Below are 18,183 nucleotides of genomic sequence, written 5' to 3'. Positions count from 1 at the left end.
AAGGAGCTTTAAAAGAGCAGCGAAAAGGGTAGAAATACATTTTTTATGTGATCTTGGCTCTTTAAAGCCCTATTAAGTAGAATGTGCAAGTTCAAAAAGATTCAGCTAAATGTGTGAAGATGCTGTGAATATTTTAAAGAGGGTTTCCTCGCCTTTGCTTTTTTTGTGAGAAATGTACGAGTATACAAGGATCCCACCCACTCAATGTCTGAATCATCTAGTTTGAAACATGGATCACAAAGAATATTCCAGCATCTCCCATCATGCCGTTTCATCCAGCCTGATTTGGCATTCTGGATGTAGCATACTAACTATAGCCACAGAAAAAATAAGAGAACTTTTACAAATGTTCATTTTAAATCAGCATTTCATTGTGGCCGTTTCAGTCCAGTGATTGTTGAATTTCAATCAAATGAAACCTCAGGATTGACATAAGCATCCAAAAGCAATGTGAAAGACTGACAGCATGACAAGACAGATACAAATCAAGGTCATGACATGAAAATTTTAATTTTAGAACTTGGTTACTTTGCAGTATTTGTGGTCTGATAAAATACAGCATATTTTCTGCTATTCTGATCTGTTTTTTCAGTTATCGTTTTCTTCAAATAAATGCAAATAGAAACATCATTTTTATTTGAAATAAAAAAATATTTTGTTAGTTCACAGAATTAAACTAATATTTTTCTAAATTAAAGTGATTATTTACCTAAACATATACATATAAATAGTACATTTTATAATCAGAAAAACGGTCTCTGAAATGGTCTCTTAAGTTTTTCTGCAGCTGTAAATTAGTATGTACTAAGGAGGAGCTAAAAATAAATTCAATACATCAGCCTGTTAAAAAATGCATTAAAATGTTATTAAGGACAAAATCACTAGAGGGTTGTCACAATGGTTGAGTAGTCAACAAACCACGATTGTCCCGTTGGCATAGCGTTCTCTGAACTCTTTCTAACATTAAGGATGATGTCATTTATCAATCACGTTTCCTCTTGTTTTTTTTTTAGAAAGGCAAAGAGATTAAACCTTGACTACTGATGTCATAGGACACTGCTGAATGTTAATCTGTGTAAAGTGCTGATTTATGACATGTGAATTAAGTCGCATAGATTGCAGCTGCTAAAATGATCGTTGAGCCATGATTTGGTCCACAGAGATCGCCACTGCGGCATGGCAAGTATGACGTACGTAAGGATTCTGTTTCGGTTACAGACCCCTTGCAACACCATGTCACTCCGCTAGGCCAAACTGAAATAAGAACGAGCAGAAACATCCCCGCCATAGCATCAGCACTGTCTGAATAACAGCAGGATTGAATCACTGTCACTTGAATAATCCACTAAATTAATATCACAGCTGCTGCATGTCTTTGGGACATTTACATTTACGCCTGTATCCAAAGCGACTTACAAAGTAGGGGAAAACAATAGAAGCAATTTGTGCAAAAGAACAACAATCCATAGTTGCATTAAACTGGTCTCAGTTAGCCTACCACAGTATACAAAGCAAAGTAATTTTTTAGTATTTTGTAGGGGGGATAGGAGAGTAGAGAATAAGTAGAAGACTGTACTATTGGGTCAGATGTTGACGGAAGAGATGTTTTTTTAGCCGATTCGTCAAGACAACTACGGAGTCCACTGATCTTGTGGCATGAGGGAGATCGTTCCAGAGTCGTGGAACACATATGGAGAATGTGATTTTTTTCCCTTTGTGGATGGCGCCACAAGATTTGAATTGGATGCGAGCAACTATAGGGAACAAGTGCAACCTAAAGAAGAGAGGAGTGACGTGCACTTTTGGCTCTTGCCGCTGCATTCTGGATTCATCTAAAGAGGTCTTGTTGTACAAGGTGGAAGACAAGCTAGTAGAGCATTGCAATAGGACAGGACAAGAGCCTGGACAAGAACTTGCATATGCTCAGACAGGAAAGGTCTTATTCTGCTAATATTGTAGAGAATGAATCTACGGACCTGATGGTGCTGGCAACATGATCTGTGAAGTTCAGCTGGTCATCAATTACCACTCCCAGGTTTCTGGCCGTTCTAAAAGGAGTAGTTGTTGATGAACCTAGTTGGATGGACTTGCTGAGTCTTCAGGGTCGGCCGGGATCACGAGCAGTTCAGTTTTTGCAAGGTTCAGCTGCAGGTGATGGTCCTTCATCCAGACATCTCAAATAAAATGTTTTGTTTTCAGACTGTGTTATGTATTTACATTTAGTCATTTAGCAGACGCCTTCAACCCAAGCGACTTACAGAGAGTTCAGGGAACAATAAAGCGATATATCATACAGGAGCAATAATACACAATAGGTGCTAATAGCAAGTACCAGTTTCAACAAAACCCAGAACAATACCTGTTAGGATATTACAATACCTTTTTTGGTATCGGAAACCATATTTGTACTTAAAGACTGCAACACAAGCTTTTGGAGAAGGATTTTATAGTTCCACTTGCTTTCCAAAACAGACAGCTCCCACCCCCCTTTAAGGACGACTGTTTGTGATACCAGTGTGTCTTCAATGTGGACTTTTGCAGGGTTGTGTCACAACTTTTAACCAGCTGTTAGATTTTCACAGGTAAGCACGAGTCAACATGGTACTGACTTCAAATGGTCCCTCACTTCAGGCTGAAAGCCAAAGATGAACAGTAGGAGCCAGACAGAATCAGATGGTAATGTCTGCAATTGCTTGATACGATCGAACCCTTTAAAATAATTATGAGTATTTTACTAAAATGGCGATGCATTAGATGACATCACAGGGCATATAGGACATTCCTGCAGTGTGTGAGGCCAAGATGACTTGATTTAGTCAAGCTTGGTCAAGACAATGTCGAAATGAACTGCTTTCCTGCAACCAAAACGAGAAATTATAGGGAAAAAGGAAAATTGTGTCGTTTGTACAGACACAAAATCAAACAAAGTCCCACAGAAGAAAGAGTCATATAGTGTTGGGTTAGAGGGGGAAAGGTCCATACAGAATTTTTATTTTTGGCTGAACTTTGAATGACTGATATAACTTATACTTTCTCATCATCAGCAATTCAATTCCACTTCAGCTGCAAATGCTCTTGCATGACATCACTAATGGGTGAGATTCATGGCATGGGGCAGGGCCAAAATTTGCTCTATATCCCTAAATAGAGCAAAGCATCAACAGAAAAAAACACCTGTTAATCCAAACAATTAACCAAATGCAAATCAAAGACATATAACTGATGTCTTGACTTGTCACTAGATCATATTCCGGGTCCTGTCAAGAGAAACACTATCCCATATTGGATATGTGTAACTTGAGCAAAGTGTGTGCAGTGTGTCACGTACTGAACTGCAATTCTCAAGGTGGTGTTGCAGTTCCCACACACGCCAAGCCACTCAACTCAAACTACTGTGATAGCTGCTATCCCTTGTCAAATCCATGCATGAAACGGGCAAGAATCTCATGAAAATAAAATACTCTTGACAAGCCGTCAAACATGCGCCGTATTTACCACTGTAAGAGCAAAGCAGATCTCTGAGGATTTTATAGCCAGCTCTTGTCCCTGCTTGTTTCAGTCTAACTCACTGAAGCTTGCCACACTGGTTCCTTTTCAGTGAGAATGCACGTATGTTAAAAAACTAAAACGAAAACGTTCCTTGTTTTGATAAAAATATGTTGATCTATCAAAGCCTGAAAACGATAGTTTAGTAAGTGTTGTAATAATAAGGTATTTTAATATTAAGGTCACAAGAATAAGCACCATGATGCTTTGAATAATGCTGTTATTGTATAATATGGGATCCACCATTCTCCAAATAATATAAATTAAATATTTTTTTAAGAAAAGGAGTTCAATCTTTCCTTTAGAATTGTGCCTGCTTATCTTCTCCATTAAAATAAAACTCAGAATATTCACCTTGTGCTCGAATGGGTGGTCCTAGGATCGAGGGGCATGATGGTTTCCAGGAAGCACGTCTGCTTGTAAACAGAGCCAGAACTGGCCGACTGCACAGATTTTCTTTCTTTGCGCGTTCACCTGTATAGAAAAAAACCAGGCAGATTTAAGTAGGCTACAGTCTGTATGATAGGACAAATATACATATTGAGGCTCAAAGTGTACATAAAACAATAGAAACCACAATGCCATAATAAACATGTTAACAAAATGAAATACTACAACGTGAGGTTATACACACGGCTCCTTCTTCTGGCAACTTTCTCCATGGCCTGCCATGTTTCTAATATAATCTCTGGAACTCATATTTTTAAAATCTCCCAGTATACGGCATGAAAACAGAACATCCCGTAACTTTAAATAAAAGCGGAACTGTCAAACAAAGCCACATTACCAAATATCCTCCGATTACCCAATATACAACAATGTCCCAATAACATCCGCCTGTGTGTCGACACTATACCTCAGGACGCAGAACATAAACAAAGTAACTCTCGCTGAACAAACTTTGACAGGCTGGGAAGGAAAAAACGCTGTCGTCCGACACGTCCAAAACATACGAACCACATGTACAAACCTACTATATAAACTTGTTTCTAGCTAAATTAATCTTTACACACAGGTAGTAATGAACTGTGGGAACTGTGGTCACGTGACGAAGAGGCAAGCAAAAAGAGACGCATCAGCGTAGCCAATTTAATTGTTTAAGTATTGAAACTATCTATTATAATTCATGAGGACTTTACATGAGGCTTAATATGTTTTAAATATCGAAAAGTATTAATTACATGGACTTGTGTTGTACAAGTAGCCTGCAAATACATAAAAAGTAGGCTATAAAATATAGCTAAAGTTTAAGTGCATACTGCTTTCCAGCACTGTGCCGATAAACAAACACTGTGTAAACAGCATACTGTATGGCCTAATCCAGTTTTAATTAAAAATCCTTGAATTAAATCTTGTCTTTCTTATCAAATGTAGGCATGTGCTTTTAAAAGAAGTACTGAAACAGCTGTTTGTAGTATCTGTACATCTTTTAGTGATGTTACATGTTTTAGTTTATCCCACCCCAGCCCATTGATGGGGTCGCCATAGTAACAGGTCCCTCCTCAGACCTTGGTTGTTTCTCAATTCCAAGAATGGACTCGTGTTCTTGTGGAGACCGGTCTTGCGAGGCAGCCTCGGAAGAACGAACTTGGATGGACGCAGTGGCTTCTGGGACTTCAAGCCGATTCCGTGGGCACACAAGGCTGCATATGATGCATGATATCGAGAACACATCCGGGTTCTTTCATGCTTTCTCTGTTCTTGTGTTCTTGAGTACTGGAACTGGGCTTTGACGACGTAGAGAGAGAACACGAGGACACAAGACTGCTGGAGAACGCATTTAGAGGAATAGCTCTTGTGTTCTATCTACAGCTTGTTTGAGACATGAGGATTAGCGTTAGACATTCCTTATGTAATGATATCATGTGGTCTCTCTATCACTCTCTCTCTGTTTCTCTCTGTGTATGATCATGTCTGGTTCTCTCTCTACGACATCTTGAAATTCCATATATGGCTGTCCAAGCAATGTTCTCACTGTTACTATATTCACTGACCGCAGATCATTTATGTAACACAGGAGAGTGTTGCAACACAATAACAGAAGAATATGCATAAACAAATGACTGCAGTTAAAATATTGGTACATGCCCTGATATAGTGTTTGTGTTTTCATTCGCGGTAATCTCAGTAGCATTGGGGCCAGCTGAGGCCGGGCACATGCAGCATCCTCCAAATGTCAGAAAGCATTTAAGCTCCACATTTGAGGCAAAGGATCCTCCCTGAGGTCAGAGCAGTTCCCTCTTCTCTAACCCCCTCCCGCCAGCTTCACTGCACCGCAGCTATGCTGTGCTCTGCTTCCTCCCAGAGAAACTGAGAGGATGCAGGGATGTGTGGGTGTCATTTAGAGAATTATGCGGCTATAGCTGAAACTGCACTATATATATAGTGTTTGTTGTTTGGGTTACATTGCATAAAATTCAGTACGGGATGCTAGTAACAGTCCAATTTACATTTACAGAAAATGTATTTAAGAGACTTGTTTGTCTTCTTTTTTTTAGTCATGATGTCAGGACATGGACTGCTGTGCAAGAAAAGAAATCAACCAACCAGCACCGACTGACACACCGTCAGCTTCACTAGCTGTCGCATGGGCACCCGGTGAGGGAGCACTGCTGACCCGCAACTAATGAGATGGGAAAATGAATTTTTTGCACTCTTTAGTCTGGCACATCAAAAAGAAAGCGAGAGCGTGAGCGCGAGAAGTGAAGAAAGAGCAGTAATGTCATTTTCAGACAAAACAGAAGAAAGCTCTCTCTGTCTAAGATCCATTTGATTTCAAGTCTGAATGGACCAATGTGAAGGAGCGGTGCATGGGGGGAATTGGAATAATTTCTACATTTGTCACAGCACTTAAAAGTAAAACATGAAGTACTCTAGTCAGCAAGTCTCTTTTCTGAGCCCCAGACCTGGGAATTTCCAAGGAGAGTGGAAATGCAGTATCTTTATAACTGGGAAGAGCTGACCTCGCTGCCCCACATCACATATGCAACAGCTTTAGAAAAACTTGAAAATTGTATTATTGCTCTCTTTACAAAAGTATAATTAATTCTATAAGATGGAGGTTTGATGTTATATTAAAAATAATTGTGCTCAAAATGTTACATTGATTATTTTTACTGTTCCTTATAATACTTTTGTTTTTTCTATTTTATTGTTTTTATTTTAAGGCATTCACACATACATTTTTTATTTATTTGCACAACATGAAATAGTTCTTTACAGTAAGTAGCTTTCCTAAAGTTCTCAGTTATCTGTGATCTATTTCTATATGCACCCCCATGCACACACGTTGCTTTGCATATATTTTAGTCTCTGTATTTGTTTTTTTATTTTGAATAAATTTAGGTGAGCTGGCTAAGCTGGACTTTTTGACACCTGCCAACCCCTTTTAACAGCTTCTTCTCTTGATTGGTTGGAGGTTATAAATAGCTGCAGCCAGTCATGACTGATTTGCAGCCTTCATTTACAAGGCTAACAGAATAGTCTGCATAATGTTTTTAACCCTTAGTTATTCGTATTTTTGAAAGTCAATTTGTATTAAGCACTTGCCATCACTTATGTATGTACAGTCTCTGTATAAGACACAGATTGTAGGTACTCAATTGTTTAAGATGATGCACAAATCTATTACTTAATGGTAATTAGCAAACTAGAGGAATGTTTTGTACTGGCACTGAGATTAGAACCAGCAAACTTCTGATCACAAGCCCAATGCTCTAATCATTAGGCCTCAGCTGACACTCACTTTATATGTTCTATTTAAAATATTAACAATCCTGGTGCTGTAAACATACAGACAAAATAAAAGTGTCATGATCCTGCCTCACCTTGTCATGCTTTTTTATAGTCTTTTGACAGGATCATGACAGTCCCACGTGTTTTGTGTGGAAGCTAATGGCCATTGTTTGTTAGGATGGCCATGTGCTCTCCATCCAGCTTCCTGTCCTCTTGGGTACTCCTTCCTGACACCGATCTTGATAGAACGAAACAGCCAATATTGAACCCAGCAGGCAGCCATGGACAGAGCTCAATCCCCGGCGTGATCCTGCGATGCCCACCTCCTGTTCGGCCTGCGCCATAGGGACCCCGAAGTGCTGGGGTCGCCCTGGAGTTCTTGTCCGCAGCGGGGAGAGGGACTTTAACGAGGCGGAGGTTAAGATTCAGTGTTCACAGATCATTGTTGGAAATATTGAATAATACATCATATGATAAATTATTCAAATATAAACAGTTAGAATAGCTTGAGGATGAGTAACTTACATATATGCCTTACATATAGTCTCAGGATTCTGGGCGAAAAGCCTCAAAATGATTCACATACTGAGTGTTCGCAGTTGACTGTGTCATTTAAGGGCTGACGTAGCTCAAGGCACAGCGCAATCGAGTGATATTCTCAGAATGTTATGCAATGTGACCAGTCATACTGAAAGAAAATCATGGACAAAACCAGACATTAACCTTTGATGGGTTGTTGTCATACCCATCCATGCATGGGTTGAAACAAACTAGCAAATTTGTTTATAATTTATATAAAAAGTATACAGTATATAATATTTATAGCATATTTTGTATTATAATTTATAACCCAAAATATTATTGTTTTGACTATATTTTACCCAACATTCAGGTTGAAAACATTGCAGCCTTTTTAGAGTAGATTCTGGTATTTAAAACAAACAGGTCCAAATAAAGATTTCATGGCCTTGTTCAAATTACCTGTAAAAACATTTAAGTTTTGAATTTAATCATGTTTATCTTTACAAAAGACATAAATAGATGTCTACATTAGAACTACATTAAATTAATACATTTTCTATACTCCATTATTTTTACATTTGATCAGTTTACCACTAAATAGTATATGAATTATTAAAACTCATTTAAACTAGCAAAGGTAAAAATGTGATTTAAAATTGTGGGGGAATTCTTATTTTTAAACAATAGCCCTAATAGTCGTCAACAAAGCAAAGAAAAGACATTCACACATGGAGTATATTCATGCTTGTCTTTAATCACTTCATAGAAAAGTAGCTTCAGATTTGATTGAACACAATATACAATATTATTACCATACATTGTGTGAAACATTGAATATTCACCTGCAACAATGTGGGATAACCAGACGATAAAAACTCATCCCTCATGCAGATATAGCACTAATTCTGTTGAATGCTTTTGGACACAAATCGGACCAAAAGAACATAGATTAACAAAGTTATACTTGACAATTTGAATTTCAAAACTGCTAACCAGGTCAGAAAAATAGTTCACATTAGCACAAGTAATTACAGAAGATCACATTTTCGTAATTATATCGATTTCACATTGCTGTCATTCAGAGGCTGTGATGTGACCGTGAATGTAATTCATCCCCTGCAAACTGAACACAGAATATGTGTATTTACAGGCCAATCTCTAAAACTTCTGAACCAATTTTAGCAATCTCCATACAAAATGTTGTAAATATTTGAGGGCAACATTCTGTGAGATATCGACTTATCGATGTTACACCAAACAGTGATACACAAAGCTTCTAATATCTGACAGAAGTCTACAGTATGTATTTATGTCTTATCTACAGACTCTCCCCGTTACCAATGGGTCGCGTGTCTCATAGGCTACTGTTCTGGGCAGTTGAAAATTGTGCAATATATTCATACATGGTATTTATAATATATATATTTATTTATATTAAAACATAAACAATATTACTAAATAAAACAGACTCAGTCCAAGAGCCCACTACACAAAAAACACCACCAATGTTCGGTAATGCAAGTGCATATAAATTAATCAATTTACAAAGAAACTTTATTTCTTATGTACAGTCGACAGTAATAATAATAAATACACTGTTATAAACAGTAGAGGACCGTTTTGAGCGCATATCAACAAAGAAGATGGAAGGAGTCGTGAAAGCGTGGGCTGGTGATCGAGCGAATAAGCCAATAGACAGACACACACACAAACATGTTATGTGTAGACACTTACATATGTGCACACAATCATACTTTTGAATGCTACTTTGGCCATTAACGGTTTCACTGGTGAGACTTTGAGCGTAAGGTAGTTTGAGTACCTCAAAGCGTGAATGTCATTACTAAACTGACATTGACTGTTGAAATCTGAATAAGATGGAAAAGAGAAAAAGTCTGAAATATCACATCTTGAGATTTCAAAACCGTAGCTTGAACTTCATGAGGTCATATATCAGATCTTGATAGACATCAAGTCAAGCATTCTGTGAGGTGGGGTAAAAGTTGTATGTACGTCAATGGTTTTCCTTGCGGATTTGGAGGTGATTTAATTTTAGGACAGTTCAGAAAAACTTTTTAAAGACTTCAAGTCAAATTAAATTAGCTCTGGTAATGTTCTGTACCAAGTTATGCAACGAAGGTAAGCTGGTTTTGAGAGCTCAAAATCTGTCTCTCATGTTGTTGATTTGCGGAAGACGATTATAATAAATAAAATCAACCTACTATTTAAGTGAATATACTTTTGGCTTCCTTTATGATTTCTGTCAATTATTGACAGATTGAGGGGGTTATTTTGAATAGTAAATTTGTGTTAAATAAATTTAGGGTCTTTATAGAGTCATTTAATGCTTTTGTGCAACAATTGTCAATGATGTGAATGTAAATGACATTAAGTTTTTTTCTAAAGAAACTGAGTTTGTGCTCATAGTTAAACGTCCGACAGAAACATATGTAATGAACAGAAAGTGCGTCTTTAATAGAATGCACGTTTCTTTGTTTTGTCAGATGTTTGGATTATTAAGTTATATTGCCAAACAAAGGAAGACACTATGTTCTCTCTCCAGCGTAGATATATATACCATATATATATAAAACAAGTCTGCATGTTTTGTCTGGTTTGCTTTAGAAAACAAAAACATCTCAACATACAGTTATACTAAAACCTGTTCAATAAATAAAAGACTATTAAAAAGACAATAGTAAAAAGGCACACAGTCTTTAGACAAATGGTACAGAAAAGTAAACAGTTTCTCTTTCTTTACAAATACTTGTTCTTCAGTAGTTCATGTTTAATCTCGCACACCCATAGCTTTACAAAAAGTCTGTGTTGATACAAAATAAAAGAAACACTACTCCTCTCAGTAGTGTCTGCTCTTCGCCCCCGGTAAACAAACAAACTGTTCATGTTGGCCCCAATCCTTCATGTTTAACAAAGTCGCCTGTCAATCGTTCAGGTCCAAAATGTCTGCAGCATTTATTTCCTGAGAGCGCCTACCAAACCATCTCCAAACGTAAGTGCAAGGAGGGAAAGACATCCTCCTCCCACGAGGGCCTAAAAAAGCACCCCACGTGGGGTTTTCGAAAAAGCATCAACTGCAAGATTGCTCCTCTCGCAAGGGGAAAAAAACAGCTACCATCTAGTTACAGGACAACAGGGTCCTATGTGTCGACTGGTGAGGCGTCTTCGGTAACTATCTGGATGTGTGTAGTGGATGATTCCATGTCCTCACCCCTGTCTTCGTCTTCCTCCTCCTCTTCTTCGTCGTCGCCCTGACTCTGTTCGTCCTTTTCCGTGCCCTCAGAGTCCTCCTCCTCTAACGTGAGCTCAAATTGAAACTTGTCGGGTCCCGACCCCCCGTTGCCCTCTTTGTCAGGCTGGTAAAATGGCGGGGAAGGGCTCTGAGGGATCATGCTCTGGTACCAGTTCCGATTATCCTCCAATGTGTCCAGGATGTCCTGGGCATCTGGATGCACCAAGTCGGCCCAGGTCTCCCACAGCGGGTGGACGATGTAGTCAATAAAACCCACCTGGAGAAAGATAAAGCACTGTTTTAAATTGGCTTTCATGGATGAATTATGGTCAAATATATTTACTGACTCATTTACTGACCTGTGATTTCTCCACCGAGGCGGTGTGTTTGTCACACATGGGGCTGATCTCCATGCCGCGTTCCCTTTCTCGATCACCCTGGTGAAAGAACTCATCCATGATGCGGTCCGTCCATTGCCGGTACAGCTCCAGAGACTTGGTTGGATTGCTCAGATCTGCACAGTGAACCATGTTCCGCAGAACCTGTAATGATATCACAATTGAGTTTTTCTTCAATAAAGCTCAAGTATTCCGATAATTCATCTCATCTCATATACCATAAGTCCAGAATTTAGTACCTGTATCCTGTCTGTGTAGTTGTCCAAAAGTAGCACTCCCGAGCTTGTCACTTTTTTCGTCTCTACCATGGTCTTCAGATCAGCTAGTAAGCTCATGTGTTTTGACATATCTGTGGCCAGTACCTGTTAACAGGACAACATCAAAAATATGTAAATAAGAAAACTTCTGCGTATAAAGCATTAAGCTGTAAATGAAAGCGGATGGTGTGGATAAATACACAATGACGAATCTCACCATGTCGATGACCATCTTCCTGAGCGACTGCCTTTGTTTCTTGGTGAGGTTCTGGAAGATGTCACAGTTTTCCTCCTGGAGAAGTTTAAAGCCCACGGCTAGGTGGTGGTTCTCCAAAACCGACTCGTCGTTGTACATGAGTGCTAACTCGGAGTCTGGAAGAAATGAGCGAAGATTAATTCAGGTGTCTCTATGATCTCTATGTGGCTATTTAAGTTTGGGATTTGTGGTTACTTACTTGTATTGATGAGGAACTGGTTGGAAACGCCAGGATGGTCTACGTCATGGATTGCTGCGCCAAAAATGGCAGCCAGGATCTCAAGATCGGTAAAGACAGCCTGTTTAGAACAAAAGTTAAATGGTGAATAATATAATAATAGGACAAGCAGATATGAAGGTGTATATTTAAAACAAAAACCATCATTACATCTAATGCAGGTGTGGACAGCAGAATGTGAGTAGACTGGGCCACATCTGCAGCATGAAGGCTGTTGTGATACGCCACGTCTTGGTGATAGTGATCCTCCAGGGTCATCATATACATCACGAATGTATCTGCCGGGATCTTAAACGTCTTGAGCAAATCCCGTTCCTAAAGAGAGAAGTAAAAAATTGCATATAAATAACAGCTAAATGGATTAAGTTCTCAATAAATAAATAACCAGAGCAAGGACTTACTTGGAAGATTGCATACATAATGCACGTAAGAGGCCGGTTGTTTGAAAACTCTGAAACTGTGAAGATGTTCAGGCCCCATTTGTTCAGATCTTCCAATTCCTGAAAGAAACAAACAAAGAAAGAAAGAAAGAGAGGAATGAGATCAACAGGAAGCCAGCACAAAAACTACACAGCAGATATGGTGCAATAGTTCTGTTCATTACCTTTGACAGTAAATCCTCCTTGTCGGTTTTGACGCCGAAGCGAGCGATGCCGCAGTTGAGGCTGGACTCGTGGGACACCTTCTTCACACCGCTGATCTGAGTCATCAACTGCTTTTTCTTCTTCTCTCTGGCCTTAGGAGTAGGCGAGGAAATCTCCACCTCATTCTGTTTGTCTGTGAGAAACGGAACAATATTTGGTAACTAATCCTGACAACTACGAATATGAGAACTAAAACACATCTCGGATCATGCAAGACGAGAGCGGCAGTTGTTGCCAGATCACATTCCAGAATATTCAATCTCTTCATTGTAGTTTCCAAACAGACCAGACCAGATGCATACGCGCTCATTGTCAGAAAAAGCTCATTGTCGGGAACCCGGTGGCCGCGTATCTAGTTTCCCTCAGTGACGTCAAGAGCTGCCTTTGGCCCGGATGCAGTGCCACACTTGAATAGCTTACATCTACCCCCTGTGAGAGATTCATTGCCCGCAAACAGGCCAGAACAGACGCTCATTTAGAGAGACTTGAGGTATTCGAGCAAAACTTTCTTCTCCGTTTTCCCAGTGGCGGATTTGTAAACAAACCACTGCAGGGGACCATGCCTCATACGGCATCTCCTAAAGGTCAACCCTTAGGATGTCCATTGACAAACAATCTTAAAGGGACTGTTCAGCCCAAAAGAAATTCTAAACAGAAGACAAATTTTCTCAAGCCGTGACACCGTCAGCTCTCGGCCCCAGAGGGGTTATTCGGTTACATCATATAACGGAGATCTCTCTCGCCGCAAAGCTCTGGCACGATGCAGAAAAAGGATGATAATGCCCGGGAAATGAAAGGAGGTGAGGGATGGTTAATTCATTACACTCATTATCCTTTTCATTCACGTGCCTCTGTTTATCACTAACCCGCGTCTCGGTCTACATATATTCTTGGATCTTTTCTGAAGAGTGAAGATGACAGAATAAAAAGAGGCCGGAGATGAGGGAGCACTTGATTCACTTTCATGTCAAAAGCCTTTTCTCTTTGCTCTTGTGATAAAGACGCGACCAACCCGAAAGAAAACAGCTTCTATGTGATCAATGCGGCTCATTCACATTGCTCATTATAGCCAATTTGCCTGTTTTCCGACAAACACCCAGCATGGCTTTTTTCCTCCATCCTTTTCCTCCCTCCTCTCAGGATTCACAGTCACATGTCATCCTCATGCCTCACACACATTAAAACCCAACGAGAATGCAAGCCGCACGTGCAGGCGCAGATGCAAGATACAGAAAGAGGGGAAGACGTATTCAGCTCGAGTCACTATCACAGCAATACTTGCTCTTTTTGAACAGACAAAGTGAATCCTGAGAGGCATAAACTGAGCTGTCACGTGTGACACGGCACACAGATGTTTTGCCGGTTAATGCCAGTGAAATCCAACCACTTTTCGATCGATATAATCCTGGAGACACGTGCGAAATTTCACCCTCATCTAATTTCACCTTCACCTCATTTCAAGTTGGACACGTTTAACAAATAATTTGGTCACATTTTTTTAATCAAATGTATTATACACCTTTAATAAAGACATTTTGACAACACGACAAAAAAAATCATATTTATTTATTAAAAAAATCTAATAATTCTTAAAGATAGACAAAACAAATAGCTTTACGTAAGTTAATTTTAATGACTTGCTTTGTTGTGTTGTTTTTAGCATAAAATTACTATCATGCAATCTCTCAAAATGGTTTACTGTAGATTATTTGAACTGAAACATATTATTTAAGAAAATGGTATGTGTTGTCAAAATCTCCTAATTAAAGACAAAAACTTCAAAAAGCAAATTTTTCAAAAGCGCAATGCGACATGAAGAAATGTTTACGCATGTATGCGCGTGTCTGTCTGTGTGTGGATGGGATATGTGATTCCATCTGTTTAAAATCACAGAAGCTGGATGAGTCACAGGTTTTCTTGCCTGGATGTACCGTGCTGGGGGGTTCCACCGTCAGCATTGCTTTACAGCAAGATCCCATCCCCCCTTCGGTACCCCTCCCTTCCCTAATTCTGCTCTCCTTTCCTCTCTCCCTCTTTTCCAACTGCTGCATTGGGGATCTCTCTCCTCATGCAGAAACCAATGTCTGATGCCATCTCAAGGCACTCCAAAAACAAAATGAGCCTTCATACTGTATGCCTGACTTTTTAATGTACAATATCTGTGTTTTGTCATATTAAAAGAGTTATTTCTTTTCTTCACCTTTGAATTTCCTGTTTTTCTACCCAATCCCTTTGTGAGTCTCAAATGCAGTTCGGTTTTGTAAACGGCGTGCCCCAAATTTGCTCCAAGATGGCGCAGTTTCAGCCCACGCACAGTGAAGTGTGCATGTGTCTGTGTGTGTTTCAGGGAATATTTGTATAATTACCCAGAAAGGTGTTAGAGATGAACTCAGACACCTGGTTGCCAGATCTGCTCATCTCAGAGAGGTGCGTCAGCTCCCTGTTCAACATTCTCTTGAACTGGAAAAGACAGAGGGAGAGAATCATTAGTCCAAAAACCTGAAAAACGTTCAACATTGATTCTTTATTAGGGTTGCCATTCTCTGATGCACTGTGAATGAATTAGAATTTGTGTACAGTACCGCAGTGTGTTATGGAGTTCCCGTCATATCAAACAATGGTCTCAGAAATAATAAATACTGTAAAATATAGATTTTATTGGCTTGTAAATGTGTTTTCTTAATGATGTAATTGCAAAAATGAAATAATGCAAATGAAATGAGCTTCATTTGGTTAAAAGATTAAAAAATGTCACAGTTTCAAAAGTTAGAATAATTTTTTTAGTAAACAGAATTGTTAAATTAATATATTACATAGCCAAAAAAAAAGAGACAGGGGTAAATAAAAATGCATATATAATTAAATAAATGAAAAAATTACAGCCATATCCTGCGCCACATCTCAGATTTTTTGTGCTTATTCAAAATCACAAAAGTAACCAATACAACATGATGTTTTCACATCCAAATCACTATTTAAACCAATTGAAGACAAATTCATGAGCCCATAACAGAGCTCAGATCTTCGCATTCCGTCACAAGAAGCCACACAGAGACCCTCGCAGTAGGTATTCCACCTCAACATCTTTCTAGACCACCAACAAACACCAAAACCATAAGCCGACATTAAAAAACAAATCAGCCACCATACACACCTTAATGTAACCCCAGGAAACAGAGAGAAGGTAATTGGCCTCAGGCATTTTGGATGGTATTTAATCTCCCGAAATCCACAACAGCGCACTCCTATACCACGAAGGAAAAGAGCCAGAGAGAGGCAGATGAAAGGGATTCTTCAGGATGGGAACACGAAAAACCCCTTCTTCTCTCCTCCCTTCTTCTGCTTGTTATGGATTAGTTGCAGAGGAGCAGACGCGAGCCATCACCACGACGGCAATTGGCCGAAATGCTCCGTAGTTGACTCTCCATGGCTGCGGATAAGAGCGGATGGGAAAATCCCGTCCTGGGCTGGAGGATCCAGACAACGGCCAGAGCTAGAATCAACACGGAGGGTCTGAAAGAGCCACTGAATAACGGAGATGATAAAGCTGCGGATAAGTGGGAGGATGGGATGTCGGAAAAAAACACAGGGATGTTCATCTGGCTGGAGGGGGGTCTTCCTCTGCTGGATTAGTGCCGCTCCAATGCTGCAGTACGTGCTAGCTTTCTCATCATCTTGCTCTGTCTTTCTCTCTCCCCCCTCCCGTTCTCAAGTCTGTCAGCCCCAGCAACACGGCACACCACATATGATTTGACAAGGAGATGGTAGAGGAGAGGGGAGCCCCTGCTTTGTTATGCAGGGAAAGGAAAAGACGAGATATGAAAAACAAGAGGTCTAAGGATACCCTCGTCTCTTTGAGAACAATTCATCAACCGTGTTGTCAAAGGATTTCTAATCATATACAACTTTAAGCCTGTTCATGTCCACTAAGCACACTACAAAGGTGACTTGAGAGGGAAAGTAGCTTTAGTTATTTTATTGTGTATACCCCCTTCACAAGGCTGTCCATGATAACAGCATCATATGGAGCGCAGTGCTATTTTTATCTTGGAGGCATCAGCTAGTGTTTGTATGGTGGGAGAGGAGTTGGAGACTTGGATAATTGCCTCTCTTTGTCTTATTCGGTGACATCAACACCCCCCGCTACTCTTTCTCGCTTTGTGCCATCTACCCGAGCACCAATTACACCAACATCCCAACGCCATGGCAACAGCATCATGTGACACCGGCTGCTGCGGATTCCCTCCCTCCCTACCCTCAGAAGATGGCCGCCTAGACATCGCGAGGACACATACAACCAATTCAACCCCCAATTCATCTGAATCAGGAGGAGGCAGTTGGCTGGAGTCAATGAGGTGTCCTTGCAATAACCAACCTTGCACAGTACACCGACAGAGGAGAACCCCAGTGCACATTATAACAAATCTATATTCTTTCCCAAAATATCTCAATTAATAAAGATATCAAGAATTGTTTTCCCAATCATATAGAATTTTTATGTAACTTTATAAAGTTATGAAGAATACTGTAAATACATTTTTCATATCCAACTGGAAAATATTTTAGTAAGTTATGCTTAAAGCAAGAAAAAAATAGAAACCTGTTTGGTGCAAACAGAAAGTAGATGCGCAATGATTAAATTTTGATATCACCACTAAAATGGTATGAGACACTTCGTTCAACCCTCAGTGTTGTAAAGTTGGACTCAGATTCAAGAAAATGTTCCCATGGAGTATTAAAGAGAAGCTCAAAAGACTCATGAAACGATTTGGATTATCTTCTGAACTGCGCGGTGTGCACGTGTTTGCGTGCCTGCATGAGAGTGTGGGAGGGAGAGATGGAGCAGAGAAAGGGAGACTGAAAGAGGCAAAACAGCAGAGAATCTCTCTGCATTATGCTGCAGTGGGGGTTCCTCCGCTGCGTGTGAGGCGTCTCGTCAGATCTGTAAACAACTCTGATATATCAAAGATGCGCTGCCTTCCACATGTCACATTTCTTCTTATCAAAACATTGATTTTTTTATCTCTTTTGGGAAATAAACTCATTAATTGACGGTCAAGGACAATTTCTAATAGGAATTGTTTTTTAATCTGCAGGAAATATTTAGGTGATCTTTACCTGATCTTCGAAAAATGTCTGATGATTTCGTTATTGAGGAAGACTTGCACTTTTTTGCCCAACCATTGCATTTAGCCTGGGATAATTATATTAAAGGCAATGATTTCTTCCACTAGTGGTCAGTATAAACCTACAGCTGTTCAGTCAGATAGATTTGTATGGTCACTTCACACTGTTAACCGGCAGCATACAATCAATTTGTACTGTCCTCATGACCTT

At 39.6% G+C, this 18,183-nt stretch overlaps 1 protein-coding gene across 6 annotated transcripts in view; it reads right to left on the bottom strand.

The window, feature by feature from the left end:
• Window positions 1–8,538: 8,538 nt before the first annotated feature.
• Window positions 8,539–18,183, bottom strand: part of pde4ba (phosphodiesterase 4B, cAMP-specific a) — a 138,079-nt gene continuing 128,434 nt past the window's right edge. For 5 of the 6 annotated variants that reach the window (XM_079459869.1, XM_079459870.1, XM_079459871.1 and 2 more), the window contains 9 exons: window positions 15,213–15,306; window positions 12,807–12,979; window positions 12,604–12,702; window positions 12,353–12,517; window positions 12,164–12,263; window positions 11,926–12,080; window positions 11,691–11,813; window positions 11,413–11,595; window positions 8,545–11,330 (listed from right to left, as the gene is read on the bottom strand). In XM_079459869.1, coding sequence (XP_079315995.1) covers window positions 10,962–11,330; window positions 11,413–11,595; window positions 11,691–11,813; window positions 11,926–12,080; window positions 12,164–12,263; window positions 12,353–12,517; window positions 12,604–12,702; window positions 12,807–12,979; window positions 15,213–15,306 — 1,461 coding nt within the window. In that variant the 3' untranslated portion in view covers window positions 8,545–10,961. Of the gene's footprint in view, window positions 11,331–11,412; window positions 11,596–11,690; window positions 11,814–11,925; window positions 12,081–12,163; window positions 12,264–12,352; window positions 12,518–12,603; window positions 12,703–12,806; window positions 12,980–15,212; window positions 15,307–18,183 lie in introns of all 6 variants that reach the window. The other variant, XM_079459873.1, reaches the window with a different exon arrangement.

The sequence above is a fragment of the Barbatula barbatula genome (assembly GCF_947034865.1).
Source record: "Barbatula barbatula genome assembly, chromosome: 7".
NCBI lineage: Eukaryota > Metazoa > Chordata > Actinopteri > Cypriniformes > Nemacheilidae > Barbatula > Barbatula barbatula.
The sequence above is the reverse complement of the archived record's forward strand: the minus strand, read 5'-3'. Positions and strand labels throughout refer to the sequence as shown.